The sequence below is a fragment of the Poromitra crassiceps genome, assembly GCF_964638095.1.
Source record: "Poromitra crassiceps genome assembly, chromosome: 9".
Taxonomy (NCBI): Eukaryota; Metazoa; Chordata; class Actinopteri; order Beryciformes; family Melamphaidae; genus Poromitra; species Poromitra crassiceps.
Window position 1 is genome coordinate 29494957 of NC_139630.1, and position 24950 is coordinate 29519906.

General features: G+C 45.4%; 1 protein-coding gene and 1 pseudogene across 2 annotated transcripts in view; both read left to right on the forward strand.

Moving 5' to 3' along the window:
- Positions 1–24950, forward strand: part of tbc1d32 (TBC1 domain family, member 32) — a gene marked incomplete at its 5' end in the record, with an annotated part of 133210 nt that overhangs the window by 27875 nt on the left and 80385 nt on the right. The window contains 5 exons of the mRNA XM_083642929.1: positions 212–413; positions 1876–1955; positions 7594–7732; positions 18485–18572; positions 20838–20956. Coding sequence (XP_083499055.1) covers positions 212–413; positions 1876–1955; positions 7594–7732; positions 18485–18572; positions 20838–20956 — 628 coding nt within the window. The remainder of the gene's footprint in view (positions 1–211; positions 414–1875; positions 1956–7593; positions 7733–18484; positions 18573–20837; positions 20957–24950) is intronic.
- LOC310782947 (calnexin pseudogene) lies at positions 11647–13323 on the forward strand (annotated as a pseudogene). Its single transcript has one exon. The product of its transcript is annotated as a calnexin pseudogene (transcript).

Below are 24950 nucleotides of genomic sequence, written 5' to 3' on the forward strand. Positions count from 1 at the left end.
ACAATAGAGTCTCCTCGTTCTTTGTGTGTGTTCGGTTTTACATAGTAATATCACACAATATTCTGTGGGCCTCGAGAAATCACTGGGAGCGTCCGTTCTCCAAAAGTGGCTGGCACTCAATGAGTTAATGTTATCAACTACTACTCTCTCACTCTCTCTCTCTCTCTCTCTCTCTCTCTCTCTGTCTGTCTGTTTTCTGTCTGGTCTGCAGCACCTCTGCTGCCCACGTGATAGTGCAGTTCACCCAGAGGCTGCTGGGTAAGGAGCTGCCATTGCTGAGTGAAGCCGAGTCGTCCCGTACATTGTGTGGGGCCTTCATCTTCGTGTGCAGGCAGATGTACAACACCTGTGAGGGTCTCCAGGTGCTCCGGCCCTACGGCCTGCACCGGGCAGTCGCTGCCGCCTGGAACAAGGTGCCTGCACTCCTCAACACAAATGCATTGCTGAATAGAGCTCGACAGTCATGTGACTTTCTGTGACGTTTCCTGCCCCGGAAGTGAGTTCCCCCCTTCATTTCCCCCATAGACATTTCGAAAAAATCCTTATATAGAACGAGTTTTAAGGCTGGAACAAAGCCAACCCGTGACCTACTGTATCGTGAGTGACTATAAAACATTCCAGTTGGAGCAAAAACAACAAATAAAAACAATATACAATCACATTTGTGTCATGTTTACAAGTTATCATAATACATAATATATATCAGATATGTGTAATATAACACATTTGCATTTTGGGTGGGTTACAAGTTACATTGTACATCCATTTGTGAGAATACAAAAATGTATATTAAAGGAGAATTCCTGTTTTTTACACCCCAGACCTTATTTCCAGCTTAAAATATGATGTTTTACTCATCCAAATAACTTTGGTTTCATTCTGATCCCCCTAGAAGATATTCAGATCCGAGTAGAGTCCTGGAACTCGCCAAAATGGCCGTAAATGGGGCATACGTCGTTCACACTGTGAATAACGTATTTTCTGTCACGTCGCGGTTCATTATGGTTGTTATATATTTATGAGAACATGAATTAGCTATGTAACGAACGTACGTGCTGCCTGCTGCTCTGTTTGCTGTCCGAGTGTCTGTCACATAGATAATATCTCCCGCTTTATCTCCCGCTGCTGTTTGTAATCAATATATGGCCTTATTCCATACGAGCAGCAATTTAATTTAATTGTCCATAATCTTGAAATCAGATCATATCTATATGCTAAGCAGGCTGCTAAGCTACACAACACAACAGACGGAGTCAACTCTGACCTGCCCCAGATGTTCTTCTTCTGTGGTTCTCTCTTCTTCTTCTGTTACCAAACAGAAGCGCTTCTCGCTTCTTCTTCTGAAGCACATCCGGGGCAGGTCAGAGTTGACTCCTCCCCCACATCCCCCCGCTCTCCCTCCCTTGCTCCCCCTCCTCCCTTTTCCTGCTCTCTCCTCTTTCCCCCTTCCCCTGCTCCTTCCCCACCTCCTCCCCTTCCCTGCTCTCTCCTCCCCCACATTCCCCATTCCCTCCCCACCTCCTCACTTTTCCTGCTCTCTCCTCTCTCACATTCCCCCTGCTCTCCCTCCCCTGCTCCCTCCCCACCTCCTCCCTTTCCTGATCTCTCCTCCCCCACTATTCTAAAGCATGGCACCCATTCTATCCTAAAGCATGGCACTCAGAGCGTTTAACCAACTCTTGTTAACCAGTTGTTTAACCAGCTGTTTCCAAGTTTTCGCGCGACAACAAAGAGCACGTTCCTTCACTGCCATACGGGGGAGACAAAGGCTCTGCACTACAAAAGTTACACACTCCAGCTTTAAAATGTGTGAAACTAGAGTAGAGTGATGAAAACAAGTACTTTGACTAATGCCGCCTTCTTCTCTGTTTCTAGACCAGTTCCTTATCAGAGAGGGTTCCAACTCCGGTACCTGGAGCCAGTGCTGAGACATCCCCTCAGGAACTGCAGAGCATGTGAGCACCCCCAACCCCCCCTCCCACACACACACACACACACACACACACACACACACACACGCACACACACACACACACACACACACACACACACACACACACACACACACACACACACACACACACACACACCCAAAAAACACACACACACACAGTATTTAAATGCTGTATCTGAATCCATGAAATTAAGTTACAATGAGCCTGCAATTAGGGTATTACCGAGGCTCATCATTGGCATTTAAGACTATACAAAAACTGTCGTTCCCACCCCATGGCCCTGTGACCTATAACTGCTGAGGTGGGATTATCAAAACAGAATTTGGGTAATTTGGCCCTTTTTGGATATGCAGTATGCAGGTGTAAGCAGTAAGCATGTGAATGTCTCTCGCAGTCCCGAGTTATTTTGTCGCCATTTCGTACCAACTCCTTGACGTGTGTTCTAATCCAGGTATGTTGGCAGTTGTCCCCGCAATCACACTGCTGATCTGTGAGCAGTGACCACTGTCAGAAACCACTCATTCATACGCAGTTTGTTTTCCCCATGTCTGTTCTGCTGCCCATCACACAGGTCACTTTAGTCCATCCACACCCAAAGCCTGTGTTCATATACCAGTAAAACGTGCGGCAACCATCCTCACTCAGTGCGGCCCTCCAGTCAATAAAAAAGTGATGGGGCAGGGAGGTTAGGGGGAGAACCATAGACAGTATAAATATGTATATGGGCATAGCCTACCATTTGTTGTTGTTTGTTTTTTGTTACTCCCGTGTCGCCATCTTGAGGTCGTTGTGCAGCTCACGCGAGACAGCACGAGACGAGGGGTTTCCCAGAGATGCAGCTATAGAGGGTATGCATGTGATGTCACAGAGGCAGAAGTCACTGTGGGGTCACGCCCACTGAGTCACAGCAAGACTGAGCTTGAATGCAGTAAACAGCCTAGATAACTGACACCTGCTGCTCAGGGAGGAACTTGACACTCATTTTGACACTCATTCCTGATTGAGGGGGCGTGTTCCAGTGGGTGTGCATACCCTCTGTTGGTCCATGATCGGCAAGCTGCGTGATCACTCGTCCAAAACCGTGTTTTGGACCAGGCTGTAAACATGCTTAATCCTGTTACAAAGTGGGGCATTTTAACATGGGGGGTGAACGGGAACGACTCCCTTTTGGGTCCAGCCTCAAGTGGTTATTCGAGGAACTACAGCTTCCTCTTCCAAACCCCGAGCTAGCCCACTGGGGAAAACACAGAAAGCATGTCTCATAGTCATACCTGCCAACACTCCCGATTTTCACCGGAGTCTCCCTCTTTTCAACCCTTTCTCTGCTGTGCTTCCGATTGGTCACTTGTACCCTTAAGCTCACAATTTCATATTGATACAAATCAAATGGCTGTAGCGGGCTTCGTTTTAAAGCTAGAGCAAACTTTCTGCTAGCATATGAACTAGAAGACCTAACCATGTCATGCTAGCTTGTCGGGGAAGGGGCAAAAAAAGGGGGCAAAAAAGGGGGCAAAAAAACTGGCATGGCCATTTTCAAAGGGGTCCCTTGACCTCTCACCTCAAGATATCTGAGTGAGAATGAGTTCTTTGGTACCCACAAGTCTCCCCTTTACAAATAAGGTAGCATTTTTCGATAGGGTAGCCCAACCTTTACTAAATGCATTTGAATATGAAAAATATAAATGTTGGTATAATCAACTTTGATAACCAATATGTATTTTGTTCTTTTCATCAAATTAATGGCTATAATTGGGTAATTGAGTGATGGGATTATCTTACTGGCGGAAGTGCATGGTTGCAGTCTGGCCCTCTGGTAGTGAGGGATTTTTTGTGTGGCCCACTCGTCAAAGTTGCCCATCCCTGAGTTAAAGCTTTATTAAAGGGATAGGCCAACTTTTTGGGAGTTTAGGCCATTTGCCATATTGCCTCTATTAAAACTAGAACGTACATGGCTTTATTTTCAATCTGCGTGCAGTACAAACTGTGGTAGAGCCCTCACTGCTAATAGCTTACCGCTACAATGGCAGTCTATCAGGGTGGGAATTTAGTCATTTTAGGGGCAAGGCCATTTGGCCTCTGGCGTGGCAATTTTTTTAGGGCACAAAGGCCATTGCTCTATTGACATCGTGAAAAGCATTATTTTCTTAAATGTGTGTTAAAATGAGCCAATTATACATCCTTTGCAAAGGGCAGGTTACATTAAACTGAGACCACTGATGCTTTTAAAGCAGCTGACATTAGCAGGCGGCTGGTAGCAGGGCACTGCCAAAGTGGCTTTAGGGATCTCAGAGCATCATGGCCAGTGGGAGGGGCCACGGAGGCCATGGCCTCTGGGTAATTCCCACCCTGCAGTCTATGGGATTTTGGCCTACTCCTGTTCAGTCAACCGAAATGCACATCCCACAGCGCCAAAAACACTTGTGTACTCAACACCTGATGAAATAATAATAAAAAAATGTCATATAAATCCACATACCGCGACCTAAACAAAGAGTAACTGAACTAACAGGAGCATAACTGAAGTTACTTCCTCGTTTGCCATGTGGCGCATGCGCTGTGTGCAGTCATCAGTACAGCGCATGCGCTGTGTGCAGTGCAGTGTGATGGAAATTTGCCGAATTTCTTCCACTGTCTTTGATTTAAAATGTGTGTATTGTTTTACTGAGAGGAAATAAAAACAATGAGACAGCCAGGAATCTAGAGCAGTGGTTCCACATCAAATACTTTATAAATGAGACAAAAAATGCATTTAGGCAAAGTTAGATACACGGTAGCCAGTGGGGCAAAGCACCGTTCGATCCACGGTAGCCAGTGGGGCAAAGCACCGTTCGATCCACGGTAGCCAGTGGGGCAAAGCACCGTTCGATCCACGGTAGCCAGTGGGGCAAAGCACCGTTCGATCCACGGTAGCCAGTGGGGCAAAGCACCGTTAGATACACGGTAGCCAGTGGGGCAAAGCACCGTTAGAAACACGGTAGCCAGTGGGGCAAAGCACCGTTCGATCCACGGTAGCCAGTGGGGCAAAGCACCGTTCGATCCACGGTAGCCAGTGGGGCAAAGCACCGTTCGATCCACGGTAGCCAGTGGGGCAAAGCACCGTTCGATCCACGGTAGCCAGTGGGGCAAAGCACCGTTCGATCCACGGTAGCCAGTGGGGCAAAGCACCGTTCGATACACGGTAGCCAGTGGGGCAAAGCACCGTTCGATCCACGGTAGCCAGTAGCTATATAGACAGGTTTTAATTAGGAAGTAAAGTACATGTCTACTGCAATAGTTAAAAAAACAATGCACATCTTCAATAGACACAACATATTTGTGTTGTGCCACTGTCTATTGAAGATGCACATTGTTTGTTTAACTATTGCAGTAGACATGTACTTTACTTCCTAATTAAAACCTGTCTATAAGTATTCAAGAAGCAAATTTTTTCTATTTTCTAATACAAAAAACAAGCAATATACAAATACACTGACACATAGAGACACTGCATGAAATAGGCCACGCCCATCACGGGGGAAATTGTTCCGGTCACTCCCATAGACCAGCGTCATTTTCCTTGAATTAAACAAACTGTTGTGTGGTGGGCGCAGACAACAAATGTAAGAAATCACCAATTAAAGTTTTTTTGTACTCCCGAGCAAAACAAGGAAGCCATTGAGAATTAGCGAGAAGAAAAATGTGGATCTAGCTGTCAATGAAGTAAGTTGGAGTGTTCATCTTCCGTATATAAGATCTTTGTGTGCAGCACGCGACATAGGAGAACGCCAGGATTGGGGGGAGTTTCAGGAAGCAGAAAGTCAGCAGACAAACGTTATGATCAGCTCACGTCTCGTTCGCAGTTCAAATGATTGAAGTAAACGCACACAACGTCTCATTATTTGACACTAGCCAGTTCCTCCTAGATATCTGCAAAACGATCTGTATCTGACGAGAGTTCCTTTGTTCGCCCGGTTAGCCACGGTTTGTTTTGTAGAAGTTGGCACGACAGTTGGTCCTTTGTGTTTTCCCCCGTGTTGGCCGTGGTTACTGAATGATGACGCGTTCCGCAGTGTCTCTATAGAGGCCATTTACACCTAGCATTAACATGCGTTTTCTGCCATCAGATTGTACTTGACCACATTAGGCTGATTCCATTTACACCTGGCGTTAACATGCGTTTTCTGCCATCAGATTGCAATCTGATGGCAGAAATGGGTGTCCTCTCAATCCCCATACAGTTGCTGTATCCAGATTGAGTGGACACATTGCATTTACCCTTGTGTTCAATGTGCTCACAATGCCTCCCTGACCACCTGACCTGGAGGTGGTTTGGCCGATCATATTGCAATCCCTCTTCAATGCGTTTTGGGGATGTTTACACCTGTACTTTCAAGTGATAAAACACAATCTGATTGCAATCTGATGGCAGAAAACACATGTTAATGCCAGGTGTAAATGGCCTCATACACATAAGAAGCTCTCCAAGGCCTAGCCACTCCCCAACCCCTTACTCCCCCAGATAGCATGACACATGCAGTGAAAATACACATTGTAAGTGTGCACATACCCAGATAGAGGTGAATTTACATGCATGATGTATCATGAGCAAGTTATTTCAAAATCTCAAAATAATGAGAAGCAAGGAGCAGGTTGTTTGAAGATAAGTGAGGAGAGATACCTTGAAGGAATGAAAAGATGTGACGGATCTAAGTGAGCGAGGCAAATTGTTCCAGTCAGATGGAGCCTTCAGTTTAAACGCACAGCGTCCAATTTCTTTGGAAATTCTAGGAACGAAGAAAAATTGATGCTCAGCGTGCCTGAGACTATATGGTGATCAATATGGAATTAAAAGTTGTTTTAAGTATGAAGGATAATTAAAGAAAGTACATTTAAAAAATAAACTGCAGCCAGTGAGAGTGTCTTTGAGCTTCAGGCGTTAACCAGTTTAGTGACTCATACATATAAAATCCAAACAGCTGACGTCCCGACTGGAGTGAGTGGGTCAGTCCGCCTGCTGACCAACCAGTGTCACTGCTATCATTTCACCGCTCTCATGTTGAGCATGCTCTGCTGTTTCCTCAGTTACACTGTGTATTCTGTAGAATGGTGGTGATGAAGTGAAAAACAGTGCCTTGCATTGGAAAATGGCTCCATAAGGTACAGGACTGTGATGGTATCACCGTATTCTGACCGATTGTGGGAGGTGCGAGAGGTTCTGATTGCATCTATATAGCCATTTTGAACAGACAAATCATGTTATTGTTCACTGTTACGCTGCTGCCTTCCATAACGTCACATTGTTTTGATGGGTTTCTAGCTAGCAAGCACTAATTAGGAAGCATTATGTAAGGGATAATCAACGACTAGGTGTGCATTCTACGATTTTAATGCACGATGAAGTGCATTAAAATTGTATAATGCACGCCTAGAAGTTGATTATTCCGCTTATACCGCTTACCGCTTATACAATCAGAAACGAGTATTCACCCAGACCATGGTATAATCAGATAAGCAGTACTAGCTTCACACAACACAACTCTGCCTGTGATCACTTACTTTGTGTTTCAGTATAGCTTCACACAACACAACTCTGTTAGGAGACGTTGTTGGTTGCATGGTACAGTAACTGGCTCTCTCTCTGCCTCTCTCTGTGGGACAGGCTGATCTGGGAGGAGACGTTGTTGGACAGCCTGCTGAACTTTGCCGTTACACCTAAAGGCCTGCTGCTGCTCCAGCAGACAGGAGCCATCAACCAGTGTGTCTCCTACATGTTCTCTCGCTGCACCAAGAAGCTCCAGGTAATCACTCACACACACACTGCACAGTGCTGAGCAGGGACCACGTCATTTGGGTAGGCCAACCCAGAAGTCATGCACTCCCTGGTTCCTTTGTGTCAAAGTCAATGGGATTTATGTATGGAGATTTTGGTGCTAGATCAGTGTTTCTCAAAGTTCTTCAGACCAAGGACCACTTAACCAATAAAAATAAAAAAAAACTCAGGGACCACCTAACTCCCAAAACATCCCCAAAACCAATAGGCCTACTAACTGTAAATTACAAATTACAGGCTAATGAAATGACTAATAGCATTAAGGCTGTACAATTAATCACATTTTTGGCTTCCCACAATTATGAAAACAAGATAACGATATTAAAAAATACATATAATTTATTTTAGTTAGTCCATTTACCTTTTTTTTTTTACATTTATTTCTCCTTTTCAGTTCAAGTATATTCAGAGTTCAAATAAAGTTTTTTCAAGTTCAATAAATTCACAGTGTTGCCAATGTCAAATAGGCGATCTGTTGCCATCTTAAAGTTGCATTCAGTGATGTTTTTGTGTTCAAATAAGTGTTAAAACAGCACTGAAATAGAGTGTTTGGTCAGTAACTTGGAACTCCCAACCCCCGCTGTATTCTGTCTCTCTCCTGTAGCCCTGCATGCAGAGTGGACGTATCTCCGCAACCGTAACTCGTAGCGACTCAGCGGTGGTGCCGTTGAATTCGGAGTGAAAAAATACATAGTTATTTACAGGCATCGCAAATCTGTAATTCGTTATATTACTCGTTGCATCCCACCAAAATTGGTAATTGCATCCTTTCTCATCAAAATGCAGACTTTGCATGTGCGTACGTGTGAATACAGGTCTAATCGCTTTGCCAGAGCGCAGCTAAAGCAAGCTTCAAACTAGCAGTTGTTTCTACAGCCTATGCATGAATCCCTAATGGCCCATTTCCACCGCTGGTATCAACACAGCCCCGCACAGCTCGTCTCGCTTTTTTGTCTCATTCCACCGATCAAAAACGTGGACAGCCCGGGTTGAGTCGGCGTTGAGTCGTGCTGCTTTTGGTCCCTGCTCTGTTGAGGTTCTAGGGCTGTGGACCCGGTACCATACGGTGACGTGAAAACACTGCAGACGACTGATTGGTCAGGCAGAATCGTGTTTACTGTAGGCATCTACTGTCAATGCTGGATACCAGTTTAGTGGGGCTTGCCTTCTCTTTTGTTATTTCCAGAAGTTATTTATTTTCTGTTGCTGCCTTCGGCTCTGGTGAAATAAAATCGATCTCCTTGCTCAGCTTTAACATGACGGTGGTTTTCAATTGTTTTGAGAGAGAAAAAGTCCGCTAGGCCGCAGGCGGGGGTTTAGCGAAGCCACGGTCTTGCCTGGTGAGTTCCCGCTGGGGTTCTCCCCGTAGAGCCTCTCCCGTCCCCCGCGCAGGGCATGCATGTGAGTTTGAGTAACAAGTGATATCCATTCTCCTAGCTAGCCGATTGTCACATTTGCCCATGTACACTGTAGGTCATTTAGAGGCACCAGTATTTCATAATCAGTTTAAAAGTTCCGTGTATGGATTTAATTTTAACGTTATATGTTATAGCCTACTTCGGCTATGGGCGGAGGGCAGATATGCGGTCGCTATGATGACCAGGTGTGGGCGGAGGCGAGTAAATTTGCTATGGAAACAGAGTCTATACAAGTAGAGCCGACTAAGACCAGATCGAGTAGAGCTGTACTGTGCTGTTAGATGTGGTGGAAATGAGCCATAAGTTACATGCTTGATGAAGAGCACACCTGGCTCAACATGATGACAAGGCGCAATCTTTTAAACAGCTTCTGTTTTCAAGTGTAAGTGCACTGCCAATGCGTTCTCAATACGCAATGTAGATCTTTGCATAACAAGTTTGTGTCACAAATAACGTTAAATAATCAAATAATTTTATAACATTTTTTATAACATCAAATAATAATAATACATTTTATTTGGAGACACCTTTCAGAACATGCAAAGTCATCATTGTACAGTGCATAAAGGCACACATCAGCATAATTAAAATACGACGAGCATAGATAAAAGAACATAATGAGATACACAGGGGAGGCAGATAACAGAGTGCTGTATGAAATTAAAGTGAGTAGGCCAGTTTGAACAGGTGGGTTTTGAGATGGGATTTGAATGTGGTGATGGAGTCGGACTGTCGGATGTGTGGATGCAAGGAGTTCCAGAGTCTGGGGGCAGAGCAGCTGAAGGCCCTAGCACCCATGGTACTGTGGCGAGAGGGGGGGACAGAAGAGCGTAGGGAGCGGGAAGGGGTGTATTCCTGGAGGACATCAGAGAGATAGGTGGGTGCTAGGTTGTGTAGGGCTTTGTAAGTGAGCAGAGGGTTTTTGAAGTCAATCCCGTAGTGAATGGGGAGCCAGTGGAGTTGAATGAGGACAGGGGTGATGTGATCTGATGATTTAGTGCGGGTGAGGATCCGGGCAGCTGAGTTCTGAATGATTTGGAGTCTGTTGAGCAGTTCGGTGGGTAGGCCAGAGAGAAGAGAGTTGCAGTAATCGATCCGGGAGGTGACAAATGCGTGGAGGAGGACTTCAGTGCTGTGTTGGGACAGGGATGGGCGGAGTTTGGAGATGTTGCAGATGTGGAAGAAAGAAACATTACTGATGATGTCGCTCACAGTGCATGAGTAGAGAGGGATTTATGACATCACTGGTGATGTCACAATGGAAGTTGAGCAATCGTGTGCCACACCGCCACAGGCTCTCCCGCACGCCTACGCATGCACAGTTGCGCGATTGTGCGCCCTGCCGCGCCATCGGCCCTCCAATTATAGTCAAGTCAAGTCAAGTTTATTTGTATAGCACATTTCATACACACAGGCAATTCAAAGTGCTTCACATAAAATGGTTGACAGGAAAATAAAAGAATAAAAGAAGAGAATAAAATGGACATTTAAAAGCATCACAACAAAACTTAAAAAAAGAGTATAAAAAGTGCAACAGGCGCAGCAGTTGCAAAAAGAGCAAAAAACTTATAGAGGACTCATTGGGTTTGCATAATAGAATAAATCAATTTATCTATATTGAGTCCCCCGACATCATGACTATAAACATGACTACACACACATACAACTCAGGTCTGGGTACGGTGTCCTCTTTTCCTCTATACTGCAGTTTGGACGCCAAGCATAGTATACCCCCGCTTGTACCTTGCGTCATCTGTTGCCCGTCGACAAACAGGCCGTTTTTTTTCTCTAAACCTTGCTTAAAACGAGTACGGCTCTAGTAAGCTCCCGTTACGCATGCGTCCCTCCTGACGCATCACCTCACCCTCTTGTGAGTATATCCGTAACCATCCCCCAGACCCTCAGCGCAACGCTCGGGTCTGGGTACGGTGTCCTCTTTTCCTCTATACTGCAGTTTGGACGCCAAGCATACCCCCGCTTGTACCTAGCGTAATCTGTATGACATCACTGATGATGTCGCAGTGCATGTGTAGAGAAGGATTTATGACATCACTGATTATGTCACAATGGAAGTTGAGCAATTGTGTTCCATAGGCCCTCCAATTATAGAGACAACATGGTAATTGCTCGAGTGACGTCACTCGTGACATCATCACTGATGACATCAATGTTGCTCGAGTGACATCACCAATGACATCACCCACTGATGACACCCCAATTGTTAGTGTGACATCACTGATGACATCATAAATTTCTACACATAAATGATAACATCAGTGACTGCCATTATTCTGTTGTCGGTCCCCATCTACCGCGAGCTGTCGCCTTTGAAAGTGTACACGGCAGGCCTTATATATTGTATACAGATACTTTAAGTGCATCAAACGGCAACGGTAGTGCTTTTAAAATACTCTGAAGTGGAGAAGCACTTTGAGCGTTTTACTGCAACAACAGAACGTGCAAGATGAAGATGGGTCGGGGCTTGATGTGGTGGTGCACGCTGCTCCTGTCCATCCTCGCTGTGGTAGTGGCAGTAGCCTTCTGGACTCCTGTTCCTACCGGAGAGATCTACTTTGCAGAGACATTTAACAATGTATCGTTGGACGGCAGGAGATGGCAGGTGTCAAAGAAGGTGATGGAGAATCCAAATGATGAAGATAACATATATTCCAAATATGACGGGAAGTGGGCCGTGGAGCCGCTGAAGGAGAACAAGGTTCCAGGAGACCAGGGCCTGGTGCTCAAGTCACGTGCCAGACACCACGCCATCGCTGCCGCCCTGGACAAAGTCTTTATCTTCAAGGATGACCCCCTGGTTATACAGTACGAGGTGAATTTCCAAGATGGCATCGTCGAGTGTGGTGGCGCATACATCAAACTACTTTCTGACACTGCCAGTCTCAATCTGGGGCAATTCTACGGAGGCACAGCCTACACCATCATGTTTGGGCCCGACATGTGTAACGAGGACTACAAACTGCACTTCATTTTCCGTCACAAGAATCCTCTGAACGAAAAGTTGGAGGAGAAGCACGCCAAGAGGCCCGATGTGGACCTCAAGAAGTTCTACACTGACAAGAAGACTCACCTCTACACCTTGGTCCTGAATCCAGACAACAGCTATGAGATGTTCATCGACCAGTCCAGCGTCAGCCGTGGCAACCTGCTGCATGACGTTGTGCCTCCTGTCAATCCTGCCAAGGAGATAGACGACCCAAATGACTCCAAGCCGAAGGACTGGGATGAGAGGGCTAAGATCCCTGACCCTGAGGCTGTCAAGCCTGACGACTGGGCCCCTGCTAAGATCAAGGACCCTGATGCATTGAAGCCAGAGGGCTGGCTGGACGAGGAACCAAAGTTGGTCCCTGACCCTAGTGCCAAGAAACCCGATGACTGGAACGAAGAGGATGATGGCGAATGGGAGGCCCCACAGATCACTAATCCCACCTGTGAGACGGCCCCTGGCTGCGGGAAGTGGAAGCCCCCCATGATCAAGAATCCTCAGTACAAGGGCAAGTGGAATGCGCCTCTGGTGGACAACCCCAGCTATCAGGGTGTCTGGAGCCCTCGCAAGATTGACAACCCCAACTATTTTGAGGACCCGCAGCCATTCAGGATGACCCCAGTCAAGGCCCTGGGCTTGGAGCTGTGGTCCATGACCACGGATATCTACTTCGACAACTTCATCATCACCTCTCGCAAGGAGGTGGCTGACCGCTGGGCCAGTGCCAATAAGCCGTTTTCTTTTGACCAGTTGATGTGGTTGATCTACTTACTGGCAGTGAGCCTGCCCATAGGACTGTGGCTGTGCTCTGCTGGCCTAAGGAAATCTGCCTACGGGAAGGCTAAGAAGGTGGATCTGCCCCACGCTGATGTGGAGGAGGAAGAAGAAGAGGGGGAGGTGGCAGAGAAGGTGGCTAAGGCCTCAGCTACTGAGGCTGCACCAGTTGCAGAAGCAGGAGGAGACTCTATACGGGGGGGTGATGATGCAGAGGAGGAGGTGGAAGGAGAAGATGAAAGCAAAGCTCATGAGAAAACATCAGAATATGAGCCAAGGAAGGAGGCAGGGGACACCGGCCAAGAGAGCCACAAACAAGATGTGAGAAAGAGGAGGGTACGGAAGAGGGTGCAGAAAGACTGATTATGTGCCTACCGTCTCCTGGGCATGGGGAGGTCTTAGATGATGTCACCGATGATGATGATGATGATGGATGATGTCACCGATGATGATGATGATGTAACCGATGATGATGACGGATGATGTCACCGATGATGATAATGATGATGGATGCTGTCACTGATGATGCCACAGTGATGTTGTTAACATTGATGATGTCACACTTGACATTATGATGGCACTATTGTTGTGAATTTTAAATACTTGAATAAACATTCTGGAGTCAAAGGTTGGTCTCAGATGAATGTATTATACTGTAGCTTGCAAGCGGAGGAATACAGAGTATAGGTTAAGTCAATGTCTCGTCATAGACGCTGGAGTAGCTGGCTGGGGCCGTGGTCAGGGTGGGGGAAATCCTCCCGTTTTCCCCATTCAGCATAGTTAGCATTTAGCTGCTAGCCCAGCACAGGCAGACAGGATCGGGGATTTAACCCCCGCAGTAAACGCACATCTGAACAGACGTCTATGTACCTGCTAATCCTGTAGTGTAGAGCCCCCCCAAGAAAAAAAAGCATACGTGACAGACATATGAATTGACCAACCACGGACCTCGTGGGCGGTGCATTCAGAATGTGTGCCACAGCTAAATAGCCCCCTGGTGAAAACATCAACTTTTGGCTCTAAAGTAGCTGCCGGCTTGGTGAGGCTCTTCACCTGATCCTCCATTACCGCTTTCATCCACCACCCCCTCCCTTCTCCTGTCCAAACACCAGCATTGTTTGGATATTTCCCAGAAAGCTTTGAGGCGGCATAACTTTTTACACCATCAAATCAGGCTATAAAGTTAGATAGAAATAATATTTATTTTTAACACAACATGCAATTCTGGAATATTTGAATAGGCTATTGGACAAAATGAAATGAAATGAAAAGTAAACCCTAAGAGAAACACACATACAGCGATGGGGTGTATATATACCCCTTGCAAATACAACGTGATATAGTGAAGTGGGAAAGCCCTACATGATCGGCAAAGGGTTGGCCAAGCCTGAAAGACAAGGCTTTTTCCAGAGCCAGTTGGTAGGCAAGCTAGGATGTCTCTCTTCTCCATAACCAACTGCAACAAACACAATTGTTGCACGTCCTTGAGAGCATCTACGCCGTGGACCTGGCACACTTTCTGTAACGCAGCCGTTCAAGTATCTTGCCCACTCATTCTTCCTGCAAGACAGCCTATCGCTACCTTTTTGGTCGCTCCCTTATCGCTTCTCTCTTCACGGTGTTCCACTCTGAACGCGTTTCCTTGTCGGACTGTAATATGGGAGACACGCTGTATGACGCGCTGTACTTCCGCTGGCGCAATGCCCCCCGGGGAATCTGCCTGGGTGCCGCCTTCCATCTGAGACATTCGACTCAGACCCTCCGTCGCTGGAAGCTTGATGACGTCGACGGGTGGGTCTGACTACGTGAGACTATTCCACCAGTAGCCTGGAGGCCGTAACGTGCTGCTTCATTTATGGGTCTCCAGGGCTCGACGTTAACTTTTAAAAGTGGTTGCCGGAGGGGCAACCTGGCAAGAGCTTTTGGTTGCCCGAATAAAAATATGGTTGCCCAATTTTAGTCGCTTTATATTTTGAGTAATTAAGATACTATGCAGTCATAAGCCGGCTTAATAATGACGATGTGACAGAAAAGTAAGTATAATAATCTATAGTATAGTATAATAGGCCTATTCAGTGTGCGCACCGGGTGTAGTAGTAGTAATAATGATAATAATAATAATAATAAATTTGTGTCATTTCGTTTTCTAAACAAATCTTATTTTTTGTTTTTATAATGCATTTGCACTGAAAGGATTTAACTAATATTTGTGAACTTTCATTTTCATATATTTTTCAACAGTTATTGTTCATATTGTGCTTAATTTATTAATTAAAAGCGTTATTGATAATTAAGTAGCCTACCCTCCTCCAGGCCCGGCTCCAGACCCAAGTTACAGAGGGGGCCTGCCCCTAGCTTGGGGGGGCCAAGCTACCCAAGGGGGGTCCGGGGGGATTCTCCCCCGGAAGAAGATTTTGTACATTTTAAAGTAAAATTCGTCAACCTGGTGCATTTGAGAGCAAAATGAAGAGGCTAAATCTGTGAAGAACTACACACATCTCTAATGTGTTGTGACTTTACAAATAATTAGGCCTAAACAATTAATATTAAGTGTATTTACACATTGTGCACAAATTGCATTCATTGTGACAAATTTACAATAGTTAATATCCAGCCAGAATCATTGCAAATGGATGTTCAAAGTAACAGTTAGCAATAGCATTGAGTTAATCAATGCCTAATGACAGCCAGATTCCATGTTAAACTTTAAAACAGAAAAACGTTTTTAGCAACAAAAAAACCAACAAAAAAACAACAAAAAAAAAAAAATTGAATGGGGGGGCCAGTTTGTTAAATGGGGGGGCCCGGCCCGGTCAGGCCCTGCCCGGTCAGGCCCGGCCCGGTCAGGCCCGCCCCTAACGCCGGGCCTGCCCTCCTCATGTTCATTCAGGGATACTTTGATGACAGTGGTTTGGGGCCCCCACTCTGATGTTGCATAGGGCCCCAAAAGGCCCAGAAGCGGCCCTGCAATCCCTCTCTCTCTCACCCCGTATGAGAGGCTGACAGGCCAGGGATGCAAATCATTTCTCAGCACATATACGCGGTGGTAAAACGTTTTTGAAGGATGTCCTGGTCGAGGTGTATGTTGTAGGCTTGTTGTAGGCTACATGCTTTGCAGTATAGCGTTATGCTGGAATTATGCTTGAAGTTTGGGCTGTCGCACGGAAATGAGAGACACTGAATCTTGACGAGGAAACGTGTGGAGCGTTTATACACTGTGTGTGGGTTTCTGCTCGCGGAAGTGAGCTGGAGTCTTGAAAACTCCACTTTGTCCGCCCAGCCGCGTCCACGTAGTTACACAATTCGGGGTGTGCACAGCCAGGCGAAAACCGTCTGCACAGCAGCCTTGTGGAGGGGCGCGTCTGCTGATTTAACTAACTTTTCCGTGTGGACACTCGCCGATGCGGGAAGCATATGAGACCTAAGCGCTTGTTGTAGGCTACATGCTTTGCAGTATAGCATTCGTTTTCCGTCCCGTTCAAAGACGCACGGGTATTTCACCTCAATGACAATTTCCTCGTCCTTTGTTTCTGTGCGGGGCTGCGGGCGGACGAGGTTCTTCTTGCGTCTTGCAGCCGCTGTGATTGTGTGCGAGCAGCCCCACCTGTCCCAGTCAGTACTCGTTAAACATACCGCACGTGCAGCATGCATCACGTAGGTTCCGACTGGTAATTAGTAACATCGTTTCGATTGTAACAGCAATAAAATGTCACATATATGTCACTCACAACAAGTATTAAAACATTTATTTGGTGTATATTTTGCTGTTTGCTGCTGTACATATTTTGTTGCATGTTAAATCGTGGTTGCCCCTGGGGCAACCAAAGACCGAGAAATGGTTGCCCCATGTTTTTTTTGGTTGCCCGGGGCAACCGGGCAGCCGTTAATGTCGAGCCCTGGTCTCTCAATATAGTAAGGACCCTCTCCTTGCCTCCATATGCCTTACATGAGATTGTCCATGCATCATAGAGACACGCAGGCACGCACGCACACACACACACACACACACACCTGTCTATTCTTGTGAGGACCACGTTCTTTGTGAGGGCCTCCACTTTGAGCTACAGTGGTGCAGAAAAAAACCCCATCACTGGGTGGCAGTAGAGAGTCAGAATGTCACTTCAAATTTCAGGAAACTCGAAGTTAAATAAATAAGTAAATGCTAATATACTTGTGGGGACCGGCCTTGGTTGCTCGGCAGATTTATTTATTTATTTATTTATTTATTTATTTATTTATTTATTTATTTATTTATTTATTAGACACGCCTCACAGCAAGAAGGTCCTGGGTTCAATTCCCGCCTGGGACAGTGTCTACGGCCCAGGTGGGGTCATCAAAAAGGGCCTTTCTGTGCGGAGTTTGCATGTGCTTCCCTAGGGTTTCCTCCAGATAGGAACCCCCCACTAAAAATACATGCAAAAACAAACAAACAAACAAAACAATAGACATATTGCCAGACTTTATCAAACCTTTCCTCCACGTCCCACCTTATTTTTCCAGTTAAACCACACCAACTCAGCATTATAGTGTCTTATGAGAGCACTTGCTGTTGTGTTACACAAACACACACACACACACACACACACACACACACACACACACACACACACACACACATGCGTGTGCACACACACACACTGCAGACTTGTACTAATCTTCTGCTGCTTTAATTGAGTGGCGTTGTTTATACTCTGTTGGTAATTTGCTTCTCGGGAGCGGCATTTCACTTTCATTACAGAGCCTAATTATATTTGGTCTATTTTTAGTTGTGACATTGTTTTGTAATTAGTGAAGCACCAAAAAAAAAATCAATTAACAATTACATTCCTCGTAACCTTTTTAAAATGTACAGCGCCATTTAGGATGCCGGCAGTGTCTCAAGTATGCTTCTCTGAATCACAAATGTGAAATGTGCAGTCCTCCTTTGCAGTCAGAATAGACGTCTATTTTCAACGTAGCAGGGCTGATACCTAGAGTATTGATACAGTACCAAAATGATACAGTACCGCGATATACTGCAATAAATAATCATTTACAGAAATGTTTTAAATAGTGCTGAAAATACAACCCAGTTAGTGTCATCATACTTTATGCATCACATTATATTGATAACTCAGTGGAGAAATTGAGTCCAAACTATTTAAGTCGAAATTTCCTTACCAATTTATTAGAACGATATTTGCACAGTTACACAGTGTGTTACTGAACACACTGACATTGCTGAGATCGCTGCACTGCATAATGCACAAAGACAAATTCCTCGTTTGTAACATGTTTACTCACTATTAGATTAATCTTGAATCTTCGATACAAAAAATCGATACAGCGATTGAAATATCGATACACTATTGCGGAAAGAATATTGCGATATATTGTCATATCGATTTTATTGCACAGACCTACAATATAGCATGTTGTAGTTGTACTTTTGTCGTCCTCTGCCATTAATACCTGCTGCTGTGATTTGTGTGTGTGTGTGTCTGTGTGTGTGTGTGTGTGTGTGTGTGTGTGTGTTTCTTACAGGTGAGCCGATGTGAGAAATTTGGATATGGGGTGATGGTGACACAGGTGGCAGCAACTGCTCCTGGGGTGGTGGCCCTGCACAGTTCAGGTACGCACACACACACACACACACACACACACACACACACACACGCAGGCACACGCACACTCACACGCACACACACACACACACACACACACACACACAGTGTTGCTTTTATAGTAAGTGTTGTCTTGTCACGGCATACTCCTCCACATAGAGAGGCAAAGTGAACGTCACTTCCTGCTTCAGCACTGTACCAGAGATTTTCATCCACCATATTTATTTTCCCATAGACATTTTGTAAAATGCTTATAAAAATAGTTTTACTTAAAATTTAAGTTTTGTTGTGAGAAACTCTGTCAGAATTCTAAACCAAGTCAGGAGTGTTTTGAGTCTACCAGATGTTTTTGTCCACACACCAATTTGTCTTGGTCACCCTCTTTCACTTTTGTGGTCAGGAAAAGCCTTCCATGCTTGGAGTGAGAAGGGACTGGTTTCCATCAAAGACCTATACATAGATGCTCATTTTGCATCCTTTGATCAACTAAAGCGGAGGTTTGAGTTGCCCGGCATTTTGAGGTGCTCCCAAATGAACATGCCTTTTTCGATGTTTTGCTGAGCCCTCCTCACTCCAAGCACCTCATTTCTAGACTTGTACAACTGTTTGATAACTGTACCATGGCCTCTACTGAGAGAATTAGAGAGGCGTGACAGGGGGAACTTGGCGTTGATTTGTATGGGGTAGTATAGGAGTCTGTCTGTCATACAACTCTGCTCAGTTAATAGTAGGCACCAGCTGATCCAATTCAAAGTCGCTCACCGTCTTCACTATTCTAAGCATAAGTTGCGATAAGATCTTCCCCTCTGTGTCACCACTGTGTGGCAGGTGTCAGACGTAAGATGGCACTCTGTCTCATGCCTTCTGGTTCTGCCCTTCACTGTAGGGATTTTGGGCAAAAATATTTGACTGTTACTTTAACCCATTGATACCTGATGCAGCATTTGCGTGTATATCCCTCATTTGTGTGTGTATCCCTTTAAGACCGCGAACCACGTCACGCGGTTCGCAGTCTTAAAGGGATACACACACAAATGCTGCATCAGGTATCAATGGGTTAAGGCCTACAAAATAACCCTTCAGCCGGAGGCAGAACTTGCCATCTTCGGCTGCTCGGAGATCTCTCTGGACTTCCCTACAGCTGTGCAACAATCTTTGACACTGGGGACACCATCAATGATGAGTTAACAGGCTAAATAAAATATTTGCACTTTTACCTCCCAGTTTATTCTGTAACTGAAACACAAAATAGTCCTGTCCTGCTTGATTTAAAAATGCAATAAAAAAGTTCTCTTACTATCTATTTTGTTCTTTCCAGGCATGAGCTTGAGTCCTCAATGCATCATACTTACTGTAGGACTTCCACACTGGCACTGGCAGTTTAGGTGTTATAGACCCCCTGTCCCAACTGTACTTACTCCATCCCCTCTGCTGATCAGGGGAAAGTTGTAGACTACCACATGCTTCCTCCGATACATGTGGAGTCGCCAGCCGCTTCTTTTCACCTGACAGCGAGGAGTTTCACCGGCAGCATGTAGCCGCTACATGCTGTATATATTTCACGTCAGTTTTCATTGTGAATTAGAATTTCACAATCAAAACTAACGTGAAATAAAGTTTGACTGAGCTCCAGCTAAATTTTCAAATACCGCCATCTGCTTTTGCTACCCAGGCACTTATGTATGTACTTAACTAACTTAACCTAACTAACTATCCGGTGTGCACAACATTGTCAGACTAAACCTACAATCTGCTACAGAAACATTTATATTGTTTGTTTATTAACTGGCCCCTGGCCTCCTATCATTTCACAAAAGTGGCCCCGGGCAAAGCAAGTTGAGTATCCCTGATGTAGCGCATGGGAGGATCACGCTATTCCCCACGGGTTCCACTCCCCCCGAAACAGGTGCCCCAACCGACCAGAGGAGGCACTAGTGACTAGACCAGGACCCCACCGGCTTCCCACCCACAGACCTAGCCAATTGTATCTGTAGCAACGTCTGACCAAGCCGGAAGTACCGCTGCCAGGAATTGAACCCGCGTCTCCGCGGTGGTAGGCGAGGGCTTTGACCTCTACACCACCCAGACGGCGAGAAGCAGGTATTTATCGGTTATCGGTATCAGCTGGAGAAATTATCCCTATTGTGCATTGTGCATATTGTGATAAATGAGCTGAAGATACATTGAAGATGGGAACAGATAGTAAGATCCTTGTCATGTCAATAATGCTTTCTTTGTCGTTGGCTTGATGATGTTAGTTGTTTGTGTTGCAGGTTTTGTCCAGGCGCTGGTGGCTGAGCTGTGGTCAGCTCTGGAGTGTGGAAGAGACGATGTCCGCGTGGTCCACCCCAAACCTACACCCATGGACCCCATTGACAGGAGCTGCCTCAAGGTACCCTCTGTTTGTGTGTGCGTGGGGGTGATTGCGGGGTGAGTTGCTATATAGTCCCCACAACACACTATTATCACAATACTTACGTGTCATGATACAATATTATTGTGCGTTTTTTTTTTTTTTTTTCAACTGCAAATTATGTCAACAAAGGAAAACAAATGTTGCCAACTTCTGTTTTATCTTAATGAGATGAAGTTTCCAGTCTGTTCATCTCACTTCAGTGGTTTTTATTGCAGCAAAATTGTCAAGTAGACAGACTAACCAAAACTAAAAAGGTTGCATGCACCTGACAATTAGATAATAAAATATCACGATACTTGGCATTTGTGCGATACGTTATATTGCCACACAAAATATCACAATAATATGCTATATCGATTTCCCCCCACCCCTATTGATATATCTAAATTGAGTATATCACAATAGAAAAATGTGACGTATCGTGGGGCAGAAAAATGAATCATGATATTAGCTCCATTTTACAGTATTCTGGTAATCCAAAACGACACGGCTACGAGTACAACAGTCCCACAGTAGCTAGGAGTTGAGCTAGCAGATAACTTGGCCTCTCACACCTGACGCAAGGCAAGGAAACAAGCACCAGCCCACACATACAGGCAAGAAAAGATGCCTTGGCAGCCACAGGTGGTGGAGCAGAAGTCTGTGATACGACCGACTCAAACCATCAAGCAGCACGCAGGAGGAGATGAAAGAACCAGGAAATCACAGAGAATATGGGGGGGGGGGGGGATCCACTCGTATTTTTACAGTCACAGCAATTGGAAAAGTCTTTTTTGTTCCTTTTTACGCTGTTCAATAAACTAAAAGGACTCGGAGAGAGACGAGTGTGAGAGAGATGAGTGTGAGAGAGACGAGTGTGAAAGAGACGAGTGTGAGAGAGACGAGTGTAAGAGAGACGAGTGTGAGAGAGACGAGTGTGAGAGAGACGAGTGTGAGAGAGACGAGTGTGAGAGAGACGAGTGAGAGAGAGACGAGTGTGAGAGAGAGAGAGAGAGACGAGTGTGTGAGAGACGAGTGTGAGAGAGAGAGAGAGAGACGAGTGTGAGAGAGACGAGTGTGTGAGAGACGAGTGTGAGAGAGACGAGTGTGAGAGACGAGTGAGAGAGACGAGTGTGAGAGAGACGAGTGTGAGAGAGACGAGTGTGAGAGAGACGAGTGTGAGAGAGACGAGTGAGAGAGAGACGAGTGTGAGAGAGACGAGTGTGAGAGAGACGAGTGTGTGAGAGACGAGTGAGAGAGACGAGTGTGAGAGAGACGAGTGTGAGAGAGACGAGTGTGAGAGAGACGAGTGTGAGAGAGACGAGTGAGAGAGAGACGAGTGTGAGCCAGGGGCGGTTTTAGCATCAGAGCTTTGGGTGGGCTCAGCCCACCCAAAGGTGATGGACCGCTGAACCCCTAGGGGGGTCCGGGGGCATGCCCCCCCGGAAGAAAATTTTGTACAGTTTCAAGTAAAAATGGATCAAACTGGCGCACTTTGAGATCAAAATGAAGAGACTAGATCTATGAAGAACTACACACATCAATATCTTCTTTACCGTTCTGTGGTTTTACAGCGATGAAAAAATAATTGTTTCCCTATATATACTATATATTCTGCATACAGGTTCTATATGGTAGAATTATGCTTGCATAAATAATACCAAAATCACTTCAGGGGAGTTTCAAGTAAAGTAACATTTTGCTTTGTAGGCAAAACAAAAGTAAAATTATATCAAAAGGGAACTTCCTAACTTATTGGCTGGAATAATATTCCGACAAGATAATAATATACTGTAAGCACTAAAGCAGGAGTTTGCAGTCAACTACCGTAAATTCCGGACTATAAGCCGCACCTTTTTTCCCGTTTTTTGGCCTTTTTTGGCCCCTGCGGCTTATATAACGGTGCGGCTTATCTATGGATTTTTTCCAAAAAAAAATAAATAAATAAATAAAATCTCTCTTTTTTAGCACTCTTTCTAACTATAAATCCACTTCTGTTTTAATTTCCTCTCTTGCCCTCTTTTCACCACACTGTATGACACTGTATGACACTGTGTGCACTGTAAATAACAACACAGGTGGTGTTGTGTTATGTTGTTTTGTTGAAATGTTAATAAATGGGAGCATTACATATGGTAATTAAACATTAAAACACAATAAAAAAAAAAAAAAAAAAAAAAATAGCATTAAAACACCCGCGGCTTATAGTCCGGTGCGGCTTATATAAGAAAAAAATAGTCAACTTTGCAGGTGCGGCTTATACACCGGTGCGCCTTATAGTCCGGAATTTACGGTAGTTGAAATTAATATGTGGCAGTATTTGTGGGGGTCAAAATCTATGTAGGGTGTACCACCACAAATAGATCAGTGTATGGGAAACACTGACTATTAAATTGTGTGACTAGAAAGACACCAATAAATCTGAGAAAATGTACTTTAATTTTGAACAACAGCACTACAACGGTGGCATTACAAATGGTATTATGAAATTATTGTGGGAAAAAACAAGATCTGACTGGTTGGAAGTTGGTAGGCTACCACCACCACAGCGTGCAAAAATAGGGAAAGAAGGAAAGAAAAGGGAATAGCATGCCATGCACGCATGTTAAGCTATCATCATCATCACATCAGACAGGCTGTGTAAAGGAGCCACTTGCGATTCTGAAGGGCTTAATTTCATTCAGATAACAAGGGACCCGTTTGAAAATATGTTTGTCACTTATGCCCATATGTTTCTCAAAAAACATTGCATCCATTTACACCCACTTTACTGCAAGCTAGCATGACATGGCTGGCTGGTGCCATGGTAGCCTACCTACCTTCCTCCAGTCCACCTGTTTGTCTGGCAGGCACAGCCACAAGTTCTTTTGTTTAGCCTACGAAACAACGTTACGCGCTAATTTGCATATCAATATGCGCTAATTAAGTAACTACTAACGACTCTGCTCAATGCTCACCTCACAGTTTCATTGATCATGAGTGGGGAGAACGATTGTGTGGACTGTGGAGGACCAGTTCGCTGCTGTACTGTGTGTGACCTGTGTGAAGTGATGTGGGATTAGGCAGATAGATGGAGGAGGGAGCGCCTGCGCAGCCGCGGTTCTAGAAACTTTTCGGGTGGGCTGAACCCCCCTAAATGTTTGTCTCAGCCCACCCTAAGAACATAGAGGGGTGGGGGTGGAAACACGCACACAGCGCATTGAGTGTAGTCAGAAACTGCTACTAATGACCACCATGGATTTGGAGAGGGAAAAAAAAAAAAAAAAAAAAAAACTTTTTTTTTGCCTCTATTTTTTTGGGTGGGCTGAGACTATTTTTGGGTGGGCTAAAGCCCACCCAAAAACGGCCTAGAACCGCCCCTGGTGTGAGCGATGAGTGTGTTGCCCGCCTGTCTCTTTCCTTTGATTCTCATCTATTTTTCTGTTCTCCTCGAGCCAGTGATGAGAGCAGGCAGACATCTTATGTCTTGATTGTTCTCCAGGCTACTGCTTTTTTCAGATGTGCAGAGGAAGAGTGTGTGTGTGTGTGCGCGTGCATGCATTCATGCGTGCGTGTGTGTGCGTGTGCGCGCGCGTGCATGTGTGTGTGCGTGTACACGTGTGTGTAGCTGTGTGTGTGCGTGCGTACGTTTGTGTTGTGTGTGTGTAGCTGTGTGCGTGCATACGTACGTGCGTGTGTGTGTGTTCGTGCATGTGTAGCTGTGGGGGTGTGTGTGTGTGCGTGTGTGTGTGTGTGTGTGTGTGTGTGTGTGTGTGTGTGTGTGTGTGCATGTGCGTGCGTAAGTACATGCGCGCGCGTGCGTATGTGCGCGTGTGTGTTAGACATGGATCATATTTCAGCATGCGAGAGTGCCCACAGAATGTCAATGGCGGTTGAGATCTAAGATCCAGAGCGTTTAATTATTCTTTCTCTCTCTGAGCGCACAACCAGTGCACTTTCCTATCAAAACTAATGGGACACGGCTGCAAGATGCACAAAAGGCGGCCATTCC